This window comes from Bos taurus, chromosome 10, assembly GCF_002263795.3.
Source record: "Bos taurus isolate L1 Dominette 01449 registration number 42190680 breed Hereford chromosome 10, ARS-UCD2.0, whole genome shotgun sequence".
Classification (NCBI taxonomy): domain Eukaryota; kingdom Metazoa; phylum Chordata; class Mammalia; order Artiodactyla; family Bovidae; genus Bos; species Bos taurus.
In genome coordinates this window covers 62,109,115-62,124,023 of record NC_037337.1, presented here as the reverse complement: position 1 = coordinate 62,124,023, position 14,909 = coordinate 62,109,115, and the positions used below count along the sequence as shown (strand labels likewise).

The window sequence follows — 14,909 nt, the reverse complement described above, 5'->3', positions numbered from 1 at the left end:
GAGACCTAGAATTCTGACCCAAGACCAACCAAGTTCAAAGTTTAAACTAACGAACACAATGCTATGCAACCTTCAAAAGCACATGTATACCCAAAATTTTACCTGGCTTGGTTCCTTCTTTTAAGTAAGAGAAGACAAATACTATCCATACAGAACAACTCAGGGTGTCCTCAGTGACAATTCTAGAAAATTGAGCTTCTCTTCCAGGCTTGAAAATACTTAACCAGCTTTGTCTCAAGGAGGGTGATATTAGCTAGGCCTAATGCCATCTTTTGTGTCAATAGCTCAGAAAGTGGAATATTTCCTCTGTCTGATTTCATACCACAGGGTAGAGAACATGCCAAGAAGTCTGACTGCACTTAGGATTCCATAATACACAGGAAAAAATTCCTTTCCCCTTCAAAGCAGGTATATACCCAGTGCTTCTTATACCAGGCTCTGTCTTCTGGCCTCTCCTAGAATGAGCATCACATTTACCATTATTTGGGGGAGATTTAGGGAACACAACAAAATATCCCCATATTAGTTCTATTAAAAAGAAATACAAGAAAATAATTTTCATCTTCTGAAATTATATGCATTACTGATCAAACAATCGTTTAACAGTCCTCCTAAGGTGGGGAACCCATGTATTAAATGCATCCTCCTGAACTGTGTTCCCTAAACATATGACATCTGGATGCCATGTGCTGCTATCTGGCTCCAACTGGTACTCTAAGGTCAGTAGGTTAGAGCTAAACCAGGAGATCAGGGACAGAATTTTGCCAGGCTTAGCAAACAGCTTTTTGATATATTTAAAATCACAGTTAGTTGCTGACCAGACATTCTTAGAAATGGACTAGATCCACACTCTGTTATCCTGATTCTTTAGTAAGGTTTCATCCTCATCTTTAGGAACAAAGAGGGGTGGAATAAAAAGGAAAAAATATGTGAATCTTCAGTCAAAGAGTCCATAATGATATATAAAATTATCTGAGTTCATCTTCCAACCCCCCCTACCATCTGAAATATTCTAAAATTTCAAATTACCAAAATAATCAAACCCAGTAATATTAAGCTGGGGAGACTCCTGGCTTTTATACAAATTAATAATTGGTAATAAAAGTTAGTGTTAAGGTGGATCAATTTGTACTAGTATAAAACTTAGCTGGCTTGATAAAGTGAAGTGATTTTATTACCACAGCAAATGGGGTCAATACAGAAGGAAGACAGTCAGATATCCATTTTGTATTTCTCTAACTTTTTCATTTTGTTTTTTTAATGACTTAGAGCACAGTATTATTATTAACATAAAGGGGTATCACTACAGTAGTATAGTATTTTATTGATACCATTTTGTTTGAGTAAAAGATTTTAAATTTCATAATATTCATAAGTATGATTTAATTTTAATTAGACTCTGTATTCGTTTTCATGGGCTGTCATAACAAATTACCTCAAAGTTAGTGGCTTAAAACAACACAAATGTGTTAGCTTACAAAAGTGTAGGTTAAAAGTCTGACTGTCCAAAAGAGAAAGAAAAATACCATATGATATCACTTTTTTGTGGAATCTAAAATGATACAAATGGACATATTTACAAAACAGACAGACTCACAGACTTAGAAAATAAACTTAAGGTTACCAGAGAAAAAGGAGGTAGGGGAGAGATGAATTAGGAGTCTGGTATTAGTAGGTACAAACTACTATATATAAAATAAACAACATGGTCCCACTGTATAGCGTAGGAAACTATATTTAATATCCTGTAATAAACTAACAGTTCGGTTCAGTCACTCAGTCGTGTCCAACTCTTTGCGACCCCATGAACCACAGCACACCAGGCCTCCCTGTCCATCACCAACTCCCAGAGTCCACCCAAACCCATGTCCATCAAGTCGGTGATGCCATCCAGGCATCTCATCCTCTATTGTCCCCTTCTCCTCCTGCCCTCAATCTTTCCTAGCATCAGGGTCTTTTCAAATGACTTAGCTCTCCACATCAGGTGGCCAAGTATTGGAGTTTCAGCTTCAACATCAGTCCCTCCAATGAACACCCAGGACTGATCTCCTTTAGAATGGACTGGTTGGATCTCTAATGGAAAAGAATATCAATATATAACTGAATCACTTTGCTATACACTGAAAACTAACACAACATTGTAAATCAACTATCCTTCGATTAAAACAAAAACAGTCTTATACCAACTCCCTGGGCTGTTTTCCCTTCTGGAGGTTCTAGGACAGAATTCCTAGCCTTGCCTTTTCTAGGTTCTAGAGGCTTCCCACTGCTCATAGCCTCTGTCTCCATCTTTACAGCTTTTGATGGGTCAAGTCCTTCTCCCACGACATTGCTCTGACCTTATCCTCTGCTTCCAAATTTTACTTTTAAGGACCTTTGTCATTATACTAGTATCCTGGTCCTGGATAATTTTGCCTAACACAGAATTCAGATACCTTTTGTGGAACACACTGTCCACTTTTTATAATCAAGGACACTTAGAAACAGGATTTATCAGGATATTACTTTGTGGAAATTTTGCTAGAATGGATCTATTATTTTAAGTGAAGTTCACTTATGGTTCAAATTCTGAATGGATATTCTTACTATACTGAACTTATTTGTATTACTATTTGAAAATTCAGGTTTACTTTGGCAAGAGACTTTTTTTTGCATATCTCCATAGTTTCTGGGAAAGGGTGACCAAATGAAAAGTCTCTTTGGCTTTCAGATCCATAAAAGATTAAACAAAGGAACTCCCAAGGAGAATATTTCAAATGAACTCAAAGTACCAGCTGGTCTGCTCGATATTTAAGGGGAGGGAAAAAGTATTTTATTAGGATGGAGATAAAAGAGCTAGTGTTTCTTTCCCTTCTAGATAGTCTAATTCCATTGGGTTGGGTTTAGAGAAGATACAATAGCCAACTTCAATAGGATACAGTTGCTCTGAAAAGGTGTTACTTCAAATGGTCTCTCTAAAGTCAATAATGAAAGTTTCTTAGAGGAACTGGAGACATTTTTAAGTTGGAACTTGCTGTCAAAAATGTTGTAGGATTCCCCCTCAATGGGTACGCAGTCTGGCTGATAATTTCAAAGGGTCTTTGTGGCCTTGAAACTTCTGTTCAATGATAGCTTTGTTTACATTAGAAAAGAATGAAATATTTTAAATAATCAAAATTCTAATCTTAAAATTCTAGTTGATAGTATTGTTTGAATAAGAGTTAGTTACCTTTCCTCAGAATACATTTTTAAAAGACATAAAGGGAAAACAAACGAACAGAAAAAGCATCAACTCTTGGCTATGTTCAAAAGTAAATTTTTGTAGTTTAATTACATTAAAATCCATAGAAGTTTAGTATGAGTCCAAATCTTGAGGGCTAAGTAAGTCATTTAAATTGCTAACCGTTTTGTTTCCACTTTCAGCGATGCATTTGATTTTGAGATTGGTGTTGTCATAGTCAGAATCAGCCAAGGGTTTGACATCTCCCAGGTTCTTCAGGTGCAAGGTACGTACTTTCTTTATTCAACAAGCAGATATTCGTTGAGCACCTCCTTCCCGCCTGGCATCGTTCTAGGTGCGAGGGGATAGTGCAGAGCCCAGCACAGACAAAACCTGCTAACAACAGAGCTCTTGTCAGGACAGCGTTCTTGCCCTGACACGAGCTGTGTACCCTTTCCCTGTGCTTTTCTCATTGTTAACATAAGCGGTGTTTGTCTGGCTCATCAGAAATATAGAATAATTCAGGGCAGTTATCAGTCTTCTCATCACAAAACCACAAACCTAGTATCACTAAAAATAAGTACTTTTGGTGAAGTAAACTGCCAAATTAATTTTTGCAAGATGTTTCAAAAAATGAAGACTAATTATTTCCTTGGAAACCCATGTATTTTGTTTAAGAGTCTATGATCTGGTTTGTAGCTCATATGTAAATGAGCCTGAATGTATCATGCTGTGAATCACTAATCTAAGTCAGGGACAGAAACACTAATTCAGATTAGTGATTCTGCTTTTTCCCTGTAGAGGATTCCAGAAACTCCTTGTTAAATCTTAGAGTATAAACATACCCTCTTGTGTGTAAAGTGAAGGACACATCTAAAGAGTCAGTAAAACACTAGGATAGGGCCCTGACCCTTGACTCACTCTTTAGCTGAACTTCACAATGGAGTCCACTGACAAGATGACACTACAACAGGAGGATACTTGGGGGTAACCTCTTGTGTGCCAGGTATGGTGTATACTGCAGCGCTGGGCAGACTAAGACTACTAAGAGTCTGTATCGACAAGGATTCATAGCCTTGTAAGGGAAATGGGTGCACTGTTAGTGTGATAATAGGTATATTAATAGGGTACTATGGAAAAGGGAAAAGGGGCACTTAACTCCAGGAAGCCTTCCTGGCCAAGTAGGAGCTAACTTGGCAATGGTTGGAGAGAGAACAACGAGAATTTGAACAACAGCATTCTTGGCAAAGAGAAGAGCATTAGCAAAGGTATGGGACTATGGAGGAATGAGGAATATGGACAACTGAAAGCACATTCATATTACTGAAGCAGATCATAGTGAAATATAAGGCTGGTGATAAAAGATCCTGATTTCAAAAGGCTCATTTGCCATATTAAAAAGCATGGGCCATATTCTATGGACAATGAGGAACCGCTGAAGAGATTTGAAGGGAGGGAATAATATGGTGAAATTTGAGTCTTAGATCTCCTACTCTTTCAGTTACATGGAGGGTGGACTTGAAGAGGACTAGACCAGAGACAGAAATATAAATCAAAAAGATTTTCATAATCAAAGTCAGAGCAGGTGACAGCCTGGACTAGAGCAGCCTCTCTCAGGGGATGGAGAGAAAAGGACAGTGTACTTCGGAGGTACAAAAAGCAGACTTTTGGGTTTGATAGGAGGTGTGGGAGTGAGAGAGGGACAAGTGGAAAAAGATTCCTTGATTCCTTGGCTGGCAATGAATGGTGGTACTATTAGTGGAAATGGGAACCACACGAGGAAGAGTAGTAGGTGTAATGAAGAGATGTCCTACGGGAAATCCTACTGGAAATGTCCAATAGGCAGTTAGATAGTCCCAGGCTGAAAGAACAAATCTGAAATGGAGATGTTGATTTAGATGTTTTGGGTCAAATTATATACCCCCAGAATTTGTATGTTGTAAGTCCTAACCTCAGAATGTGGCTATATTTGGAGACAGCGTCTTTAATCAAATAGGTAAGGTAAAATGAGGTCCCTGGTTGGGTCCTAATCCCATGTGAATGGAGTCCTCATGAAAAGAGATTAGGACACTGACAAGCACACAGGAAAGATCACATGAAGTCAAAAGGAAAAGATGGCCATCTGCAAACCAAAGAGAGAGGCCGCAGAATGAACCAACCCTGCCAACACCTTGACCTTGGTGTTATTTTCTAGAACTGTGAGAAAATAAATTTCAGTTGTGTTCTGCCCATATATATATGGTATATATCATGGCAGCTCTACCAAACGAACACAAGGAACATCAGAATTAAGATGAAAATTGAAACTGTGACACCGGAAAATACAATGCAAAAAGTGTGTAAGAGTTGAGAGCCCCAAGGCACAAGACAAAGGTCCCAAAGGAAGACCAAGGAAGGAGTGGCCAGAGACAAAAAGGCACCAGGAGTCTGTGTTGTCATGGAAGTCATGGGAGCAGAGTGCTCAAATGTGAACCATCAGCATAAATACCAGTAAACTGCAAAGGAAATATAATTGACATGGCACAGACAATCTTAGAACAATGTCTGTAGAGCAGTGTTGACAGGATCCAGAGTGCAGTGGGTTAGGGAGAGAATGCGAGATGATGAAGCAGAGAATGTGGATATGGCCCACTTTAGGAGCCGAGGAGAAGAATAAGGTTGAGGAGGTCTATATAGACCTTAGAATAGGAGAAGTGTTTGTTTCTAGGTGAAAAAAAGAAATGGGTTCTAGAGAGTAGGAAAGAGATGGCCATGGAATAAGATCCTGGAGGAGCAGGAAGAATCAAAGGAAGGGCATGGATGGAAGAGTTGGCGTGACACAGAAGAAAACTGCTTCATCTTCTAAAATTGGAGTAAAAGAAGTGAGGATTGATGAAGAGTTATGTGGATTTGCAGGAGTGGTAAACTGAGGAAGATCATTCACAATATTCTCAATTCTCTCCGTGAAGCTGGAGTAATTTTGCTAGTTGTCTGCTTTTTCTCTAGTGACATTTGATCTCTGGGGTTGAGAGGATCGGGGTTTTGCTGGGTAGGGTCACAGAAAGGAAAAGCCTGCAAGAGATTTGAGAGTGCAAGTGGCTGATGGGTTCAGAGTCTTTTTTTTTTTTTTTTTTGGCCATTTCACCTCTGTCTTATCCTAATAGAAGGGACCATGAGTGAATCAGGTGAATTTTATGATGTAACAATTCTTTTTTTGCAAGGGAGCAGGAGAAAGAAGAAGAAATTAGAAATCAAGCATTTTTATAAGATGGAGAATCACTATCTGATATGTATACTCTATAATTCTGCATGAAGAACTTTAAAACTCAGAGTAGAATCCATTCTATGTAAAATTGTTGTGTTAAGGTTATCTTTCATGCCTTCAGCCTTTTCTTTTTCATGGACCTTTTACATCCTCAGGTCAGATATACTAATTCTATGTGGTAGTCATGATTAATTCATATTCCTTCCTAATAGAATGTAATGCATTAATAGCAATAATAGCTACACTTCCGAGCACTTACTATGTGCCATGTGTTATGCTTCATGTTCACACGTATTACAACAGTTATCACCTCAACTCCCCTATCAGGCAAATACAATCATTGTCCCCATTTTACAGCTAATAAAACTGAGGCTTAACTAAATTCACAGCACCAGTAATTGGTAGAACTAAGATTCAAACCTGTGTCTATTTGAAGCCTCTATTCTACCTTTTAAAAGAGAACTAGAGGACAATGACTTACGTAACGAGAAGCAGTGGTGAAATCTGAGAGATAGGAATGGAACAAAGCCGTTTCTATCTGTTCCTTAAAAAACCCAGCGTAGGGGCTGTTTGACTATGGTAAGATAAACATGACGCTGCGGACAATCACAAGAACCTAATACTAAGAGACCTGGTTTATTAACTTCTACATTTTAATTTAATTTTCCTGCCTTTTGAGTTGTCCTGTTTTTCCATCTAAAAAATAAGAATGCAAACTATAATTTGTATTAAATTACACATTTGCTTTGTATGTTGATCTCTTCAGGCTAAAAGATGTGATGCGGCTCCCACCCCTCACTGCTCCATCTGCCAAAATGCCCTGTCAATTTAGTTCTATAAAGCAATATAGCCAGCAAATTCTGTATATTTCTGAAAGAATCCTGGCAGTGAACTGCATCCCCTTTTAATTTCCCAAGGGCATTATCTGATTTATATCAACTTTGATGTTTGAAATATTTTTGCTTCTTAGGAAGTAAAAATGCAGTAGGATGCTAATAAAATAATTATAAGTACCAATTATCTAGAGTAAACCAAAACAACATTACACAAATACATAAACCTGCAGAAAAACAGCGGCATAATGATAGAAATTAACTTCACCCCACATTTCTATGCATTGTTTTGAAGTTTATGTAATTTATGCCACAGCCTTCATATTAGATTTTGAATTGGAAGAAATAAGCTTTCATTTCATTGTATTATACTGTAATACAGGGCTTAATAAGAGCCTGATAAATCTTAAGTATTGCATTACAATATGTTAATGATTATCATCATAGCTTTTCCAACACCGACACCACGGTGTCATCACAGATTATAATTTAAAGGAAATATTAGCAATTCAGAGTGCTCATATAGTGTAGTTAATAAAGCAGTGAATAGAAATCAACTTTATAGGTAATTTACCAGCTAATGACAATTATTTCTATACTGTGTCACAGGCTTATGTGAGGAGAATAATTTTTTATGTAAATAAGATTGATGTTCATAGCATTATAACTGGTATACTGCAGCAACTCATCCAATACTGATGGCTGATAGTTTCTCTTAAGAAGTTAATTTATTGCCTGACAACACACAAAAAAATGCAATATTTCATATTGCTCACTTCCCAGGGGTATTTAGCAAGTTGCCAACTACAACATAGAGTCCAAATTGTACTGGTAGGAAATAAGGAGATGAGACGTGATTCGCAATATATTGCGGTCAAGTGTTCCGTGGAAGTACTGCACGATTTATGACCATCTTGGAGCGCGAGGATTCTGCTGTGTCTGATGGAGTGGCTTAGCAAAATAAAGACAGATGGCAGTGTAGTAAATAATCACTTGATTGGAAGGCGACCACGGCAGGATTGCTTCCTGCCTTCAATTCAGCTAAACTTCACCTCGGGTACGGCACACTGATTCATGTGAGCATTTACAGCTTTGAGTTGATTGACCAAGAAAGAATCATAATTTAATAATTAATAAAGAAAAAGGATGCTGTGAAGTCAGAGGGTACGCAACTCCTCAGTGGGTTTCCCTGCTCGCTCTTTTGTTGTCAGGTAATTGACTACTCTCTATCCTGAAGATTCAGACTGAATTTCAATTGTAGAATCCTGCCTATTTCTAAAAGACATGTTAAAAGAGGGGGAAAAAAAAAAGACTGGAAATAGACCATTCGAGGCAATCTTGACAACTAAATTGAATTTCAAAATAGTCACTGCAGTTGGTTACTATATAATCAATTTATAAAGCACTTGAAAATAAACCAACTACTGTTCAAGTGGTTTTGGCATTTGCATGAGGTTACAGCTCAGGCTCCACTCTTTGTTCTTCCTGTGAGAACTGTTTGGGGGTATGTAGGAAGCCTTGGTCAGAAACTCTCGCTCAACGGATAGATCCTGAAAGTCTATGCTTTTCTCTCCCATCATTAGAACCCCAGGGATGCTCTTAATCTTGGCATGAGAGAAATGCAGGCTCTTACTCTCTCTCCCGAGCAGTATGGCTTTGTAAATATGATATAATATGAAACTATCTAGTACGCAAGATTCCTAGTCGTACCAGTGCCCAGGGGGTGGCCAGTTCCAGGGTAGGGAGCCCTTTCCTCATCTCTCATCCTTAGGGTTAATCCCACATGCCCTGCCTCTGTCATGTGGAGCCTGATCTGTACTGTTAGCTGCTCTCAGCCCCTCTTCTTGTAACTCTGTACAAGGCATGAACTCTCCTCCTTTCAAACGTTGTCTTTTATACCAACACCCTCCATGCATACACGCTATACACACCCCACCCCTGACAGCCCTTCACTTGTTTTTGTCCCTTTATAGAGATGACTTTGTCAAATGTATTCCACCACATGAAACAGAATTGACCTGTTCTTTTATTTCAGCAAAATATTCTTGAGTGATTGCGGTGATGGGCACTAGTGAGGCATGAACACATCTAAGAATGTTTGAGCAGGAGTCTGGGAAGCCTAAGCACAGGCTTTGGAATCAGATAGGTCTGGATTCAAATTCAGTTACTCTAATGGGAATAACTGTAATACCTACCTCACAGGTTTGTTGTTTTGGATTAAAGGATATGATGGCTGCACAGTGTTTGGCATTGTACTTCACACAAAGTAAACTCTCAATAAGTGGTGGAAATGAAATCTGACATAAGCTACCCTCCAGGAGTTTACAAATTAGTGGGGTTACAATAGACATGTATCTTAAAACTCTATTCCATGCCACATAGTTTAGTCAGTGGAATAAAGTTTGAAGAAGAATATTATTAAAATATGAAATGTTATAGAAATTTCTTGCCTGAGAAATTTGAGGATGGTTTTTTTTTCAAAACATGCAGACTGGGTATTGCTTCATCAGGGAGATATTGGAAGTCAGAGTAGATTACTGATGAAGGACAGTAGAGGGATGAACACTAGAATTGGAAACAGAAGACGGGGGTCACCAGCTGTGCAACCTCGATCAAATCACTTGAACTCTCTAAACCCAAGTTTCCATCACAGTAAAATGGGGGAGGGGGGAATGGGGAGAATGTTACTAGCTCTGCTTTCATCCTAGTACTCATGCTGGGATGAAATCAGGCACTATTGGAAAGAGCACTGTGAATCCTGAGTATCACAATGTCATGGTTGTGGTGGTGGTCATGGTAGCGGTGATGAAACGAGTAATTTTCAGGCAGCCTTATTGCAATCATCACATCTATCCACTCCTATTCCCTTGCCTTATCTCTCCGGTGATTAAAGGCACACTTTTACAAGTCAGCTAGCCAGTACTCCAGTTGAAAGAAATGTTTTGACAAAGTCTACTCGTGATTTCGCATGCAAACAGACGCAAGCGGTGGGCCACATAGATAATGCAGGAGAAAAGATAATCAAAACGTCACTTCTACTTAGCACTGAAAAGAGAAAAGGAGGGACTGCACAGAAGGAGGCCTTAGATCACCTACAAAGTGCATAATTAAGAATTAACTTTAATAAGAGTTTGCAAAATCACTTTGAGTGACCACTGTGTGGATCTGAAAGTCCAAGATGTCCAAGCAGGCAGACTTTAGCCTTTAGAATGGATTCTGTCAACCTCTGTCTCTGTTGTCTTTGAGGAAACTGCTGAATCTGACTCGCTCACACAAAGTCTGGTTTTGTCTCGCAGGCCTGGGATTTTGCAGTTTGCTCTGTCCAGGATGGGCTTTGCACATACTTTCCGAGCACATTATTGGAGCAGCTCCCGGTTCACTTAGCCAGCCGAACCCTTTACAAAGGAGAATTTATTTTTCCCTTCCTTTGTCCAAATTAGAGGACAAAAAAACATGGCAACTAGTGGCTAATCACAGGGTATGCTGGAGCCTGCCAAGAAAAGAAAAGGAAAAGAATCCTCTCTCCAGTGCAAACTTTGCAGTTGCCCCTAGAGGAGCTCAGCAAATACTTGCCTTCCAGATGACTGCAAAGAATAGGTTACCCTACAGCCGACCCCTTGCCATACCCCACAGAGTGGGCGACAGTTGGGGGCCCATCACCCAGGACAGTGAAGCTGCTGCTCTGGGGCAGCCTGCCATATGTACCTGTATCCTTAGGGTCTTCTATTTAAAATGGCAATTTGGAGGAGACCAGAGTTTTGGGGAATTAGCTTGGCATTACACCATGTACCTGAGTGTTTAGGTTCATCTAAGGATAAAGAGTTGGAGGTTAATAAAACAACTCTGAAATAATAGCAAGAAGCCAACAGCAGAAGGTCTTCACATTGCATAGCATGCAGAATTTGGAGTCAAGCAGACTCCTTTGCGGAGAAGACAATGGCACCCCACTCCAGTACTCTTGCCTGGAAAATCCCAGGGATGGAGGAGCCTGGTAGGCTGCAGTCCATGGGGTCGCTACAAGTTGGACACGACTGAGCGACTTCACTTTCACTTTTCACTTTCATGCATTGGAGAAGGAAATGGCAACCCACTCCAGTGTTCTTGCCTAGAGAATCCCAGGGATGGGGGAGCCTGGTGGGCTGCCATCTACGGGGTCGCACAGAGTAAGACGTGACTGAAGCAACTTAGCAGCAGCAGCAGACTCCTTTGCACTGGAACCCTGTGATTTGCTGGGTGACATCAGACAAATTACCTAAACTTTCTGAGCCTCAGTTTCTGCACCTACAAAATGAGGATAATAATAGTAGCTATCTCAGAGTTGTTTGGGAATGAATAATATGCAGCATAGACCCTGGCACCCGAAGAAAGTACAATAATAATTAACTTCTAAAATAACTCCCAGGCTTCTCAAAGTCCTTGATATGCTTTGCATGCCTAAGCCCATTTCTAGAAGTTGCATAAATCCACTGCCTATAGAAATGTACTCATTGCTTTGTTCTCTGAGGAGCAACAAAGCACCATGCAGGGCTTGTTGCTTATTCTTTTTGCAAAGCTAGGGAGTGGGAAAGGCGAGGGGTTATGATTTTCCATTTCACAGATAGGAAATCAGAGGCGTAGGAAAAGTAAGTGACTTGCCCAATGTCACATGAAGCCAGCAGCAGAGCTGTAATTGGTTAGGACCCCAGTGCAACACAGCGTGTGTTCACCTTTCGAAAGTCAGGCGTAAGCAACTCTTGTCTAAGCTTTAATGCCATTCATCTTATTTCTTAGATTTTCTATAGCTGCTGATCTTGAGAACCTTTGAAGCTTTGGGGAAATCACATGGATGATTTGACCTTAAATCTCATGCCACTGGCAAAAGATTAATCGCAGGGACCTGGAAAGGGGCCAGACAATTCTGTGTAGCTGAATAACAGCACCGTCTAGGGATGTGACTGTCCTGACAGATTTAGTTAGTACATAATTGATAAATCTAGAGTTTGTATAGCTTCACTTCCCAGAAAGAAAAGGCAATGGGCTCCAAGGGTTGACATTTACAGAAGCCCTTCTAGTGTTTTGTAACACTGAATCTAGGTTTTCTACTCTTCCTCCAAACCTAGCTCATTTTCTAAGGTTCTGTTCTCAGCAGGCAAGAAGATGAAGGGATCTGACAAGACTCTCACCTTACCACTGTAAGCAAGAATGTCCATCAGTCTTTAACACAGTCATATGACTGCCCTGATCCATGCGGGTTGAGGCCAGCAAGGGATGCAGTGCATTACCTAGCAGCTAGGAACTTTCTGTCACCATCAGAATCCAAGAAAGATAAAAGGCATCCAGACCCAACATCAAAGCTTAGAGAACGGGTCTAAATCCTGGACAGGACATTTTATACAGCTTGACTCTTATTGCAGACTCAAGTGTCATGAGGCCCTTTTTAGTAATGTGGACTTTGACAGGCGCACAGAAATGTCAGCTTTTATTTCTTTTGCTTTGGTCACTCACTCTAGAAAGTATTTTACTTATTGGAAAGACTTGGTGGTGGTAAATATTTTTCACTGTAAGTTTATTATCAGATCTGGTTCTCTTTCTTTAATTCTTATTCTCTAGTTTCATGTTTCAATTCAGGAGGCACTGTTGTGTGTCTGATATACACCCAGCATACTTCTGTAATTTTGTTACTCCTAGTTGTAAAATATCTGGTAGCTCAGATCAGTAAATCAGTAGCTTTCAGTGTACAAGATCTTACATACAGTGGATCTGGTATCTTGTTTTGCCAGTAGTAAATAAAGATGGCATTAAATAATCCTCCTCCTTTGCCCTCACAAATAAAAAACTGTGTCCTCATGTATTATAACTTAACAGAGCCAGTTTTCTGAGCTAGTTGTTACTTTCTGAATACAATTTATTGATACGTGTTACTTCTAAAAAACCATTCAGAAAAATCATATTATGCATAAATAATCATTTAATTGCATAGTCACACCATTTTCAATATTGAAATCATTAGTAAGACCGTTTCTGGAAACTTTGTTGTCCTGAGTTAAGTAAGTGATTTTTGTCTTCTTTCATCAGAGGAATTAGAGAAATTAGAACAGGAGCGGCTGGCTTTGGAAGCCACCATCAAAGACAATGAAAGTGAAGAAGGAAATGGAGGCATCCGAGGCTTGTTTAAAAAAGCTGGCAAGCTGAACATTACTAAGCCAACTCCTAAGAAAGGTAAGTGCTTTTAAGATTTACAAGAAAAGTTACAAAATGAGCCAAAATGAATCTTCAGGGGTCAGTAGTCAATATCTAAGATACTGGAGGCATTGTGTGTAGGTAAGGACTAAAAGACATTTCCTTAGAGAAGACAGTATGGCTAAAAGGTAGAAGCTATTGTCACTTATTAACAACATTCACCCCTTTGTAACATCTTACCGTAAAAACTCTCTGTTTTAAAATAATATTTAGTTTCTAAGATATATAGTGGGTAAGCAGATTGAATGCCATAAGAAGCAAAAAAAAAAAAAGTTCTAAGTTAAGATGTAAAGGGGATAGAAGTTCATGACCTAATACCGAAACTGGTTTATCTATACACACACACACCTTGCAGACATTTCAGGAGACTGAAAGTCGACTGGTACAGGCAAGAAAGGGATCCAGGTAGAATTCTAATTTCAAAACCATCTTTATCACAAGCCAGAATGCTGGACTTGGAACTTCATAGACACTAATTACCTGCAGATTTTGGCTAGATGGTACACTTATCTCTGAATGTTCAGTGTACATCCCAGGAATGGAGGACCACAGAATGAGATCTTGTTATAAGTTTTATAAATAGGTGATTCAAATGACTGATTTTTTTTTTGAAAATTGCTCTCTTTGCAGAAACAGTTTTTTCATGAGGTCCATAGCGACCTCTGCTGGTAGAAAATTAGAATGTTAAGGTTCATTTCTTTCACGCACAAATAGTCCTGTAGTTTGTGAAGTCCTTCACTGGTGTAAAGCCCAGGAAATATTACTTCTTTGGCAAGGTCTCCAAGTCAAGTAGCAAGATCCAAATTGAGACTTAGCAGGCTGCTGGTCTAGGTTGATAGGACCCAATCTTTCAAAGAGGCCATCTCTTTACTCTGGAAGAGGTTTGGTTCAGTTTTCTTATTTTCCTACTATGACCCAAGGACCAAATTTAACCTGTAATACAACATTTTTGTATATCTACATAGCATTATGAGAAAACCAAACATTTCTCCCCTTCAAATACTTAGAGGTACCCTTGGGTGCCAGAAATATTTGATTGCCTAGGGGAGAACCTACTAGGTATTACCTTCCTTAAAATGACATTTTCTAGAAAAATGATGTGTTTGAATCTTAAGTTGGAGGTACATCAAGTCTTTCCAGGTATAAATATTAGAATGAGACCCTCCGGATGCTAACTACTATCATCTTTCCTTTTCAATTGTTTGATGTAGTCATGAGAAGAATTAACTACCCATTGAATCTGCTCTGTGCAACAGTACAACCTGAGAAGCAATGGAAAATGTAGAAGTCATAGCCCATACTCTTCTCTAGCTGTTGGGGAGGAGAGAAGTAATAAGGTCCTTATTAGTGAAAGTGGAACTTATTTATTTTGGAACCCCGTTTCTGCATGACAATACTTTTAGCAAAAACATAC

At 39.2% G+C, this 14,909-nt stretch overlaps 1 protein-coding gene across 4 annotated transcripts in view; it reads left to right on the top strand.

The window, feature by feature from the left end:
* The window catches only part of SLC12A1 (solute carrier family 12 member 1), an 88,045-nt gene that overhangs the window by 58,478 nt on the left and 14,658 nt on the right, over window positions 1-14,909 (top strand). For all 4 annotated transcript variants that reach the window (XM_005211900.4, XM_002690936.6, XM_005211899.4 and 1 more), the window contains 2 exons: window positions 3,403-3,485; window positions 13,331-13,474. In XM_005211900.4, the coding sequence (XP_005211957.2) occupies window positions 3,403-3,485; window positions 13,331-13,474 (227 nt within the window). The remainder of the gene's footprint in view (window positions 1-3,402; window positions 3,486-13,330; window positions 13,475-14,909) is intronic.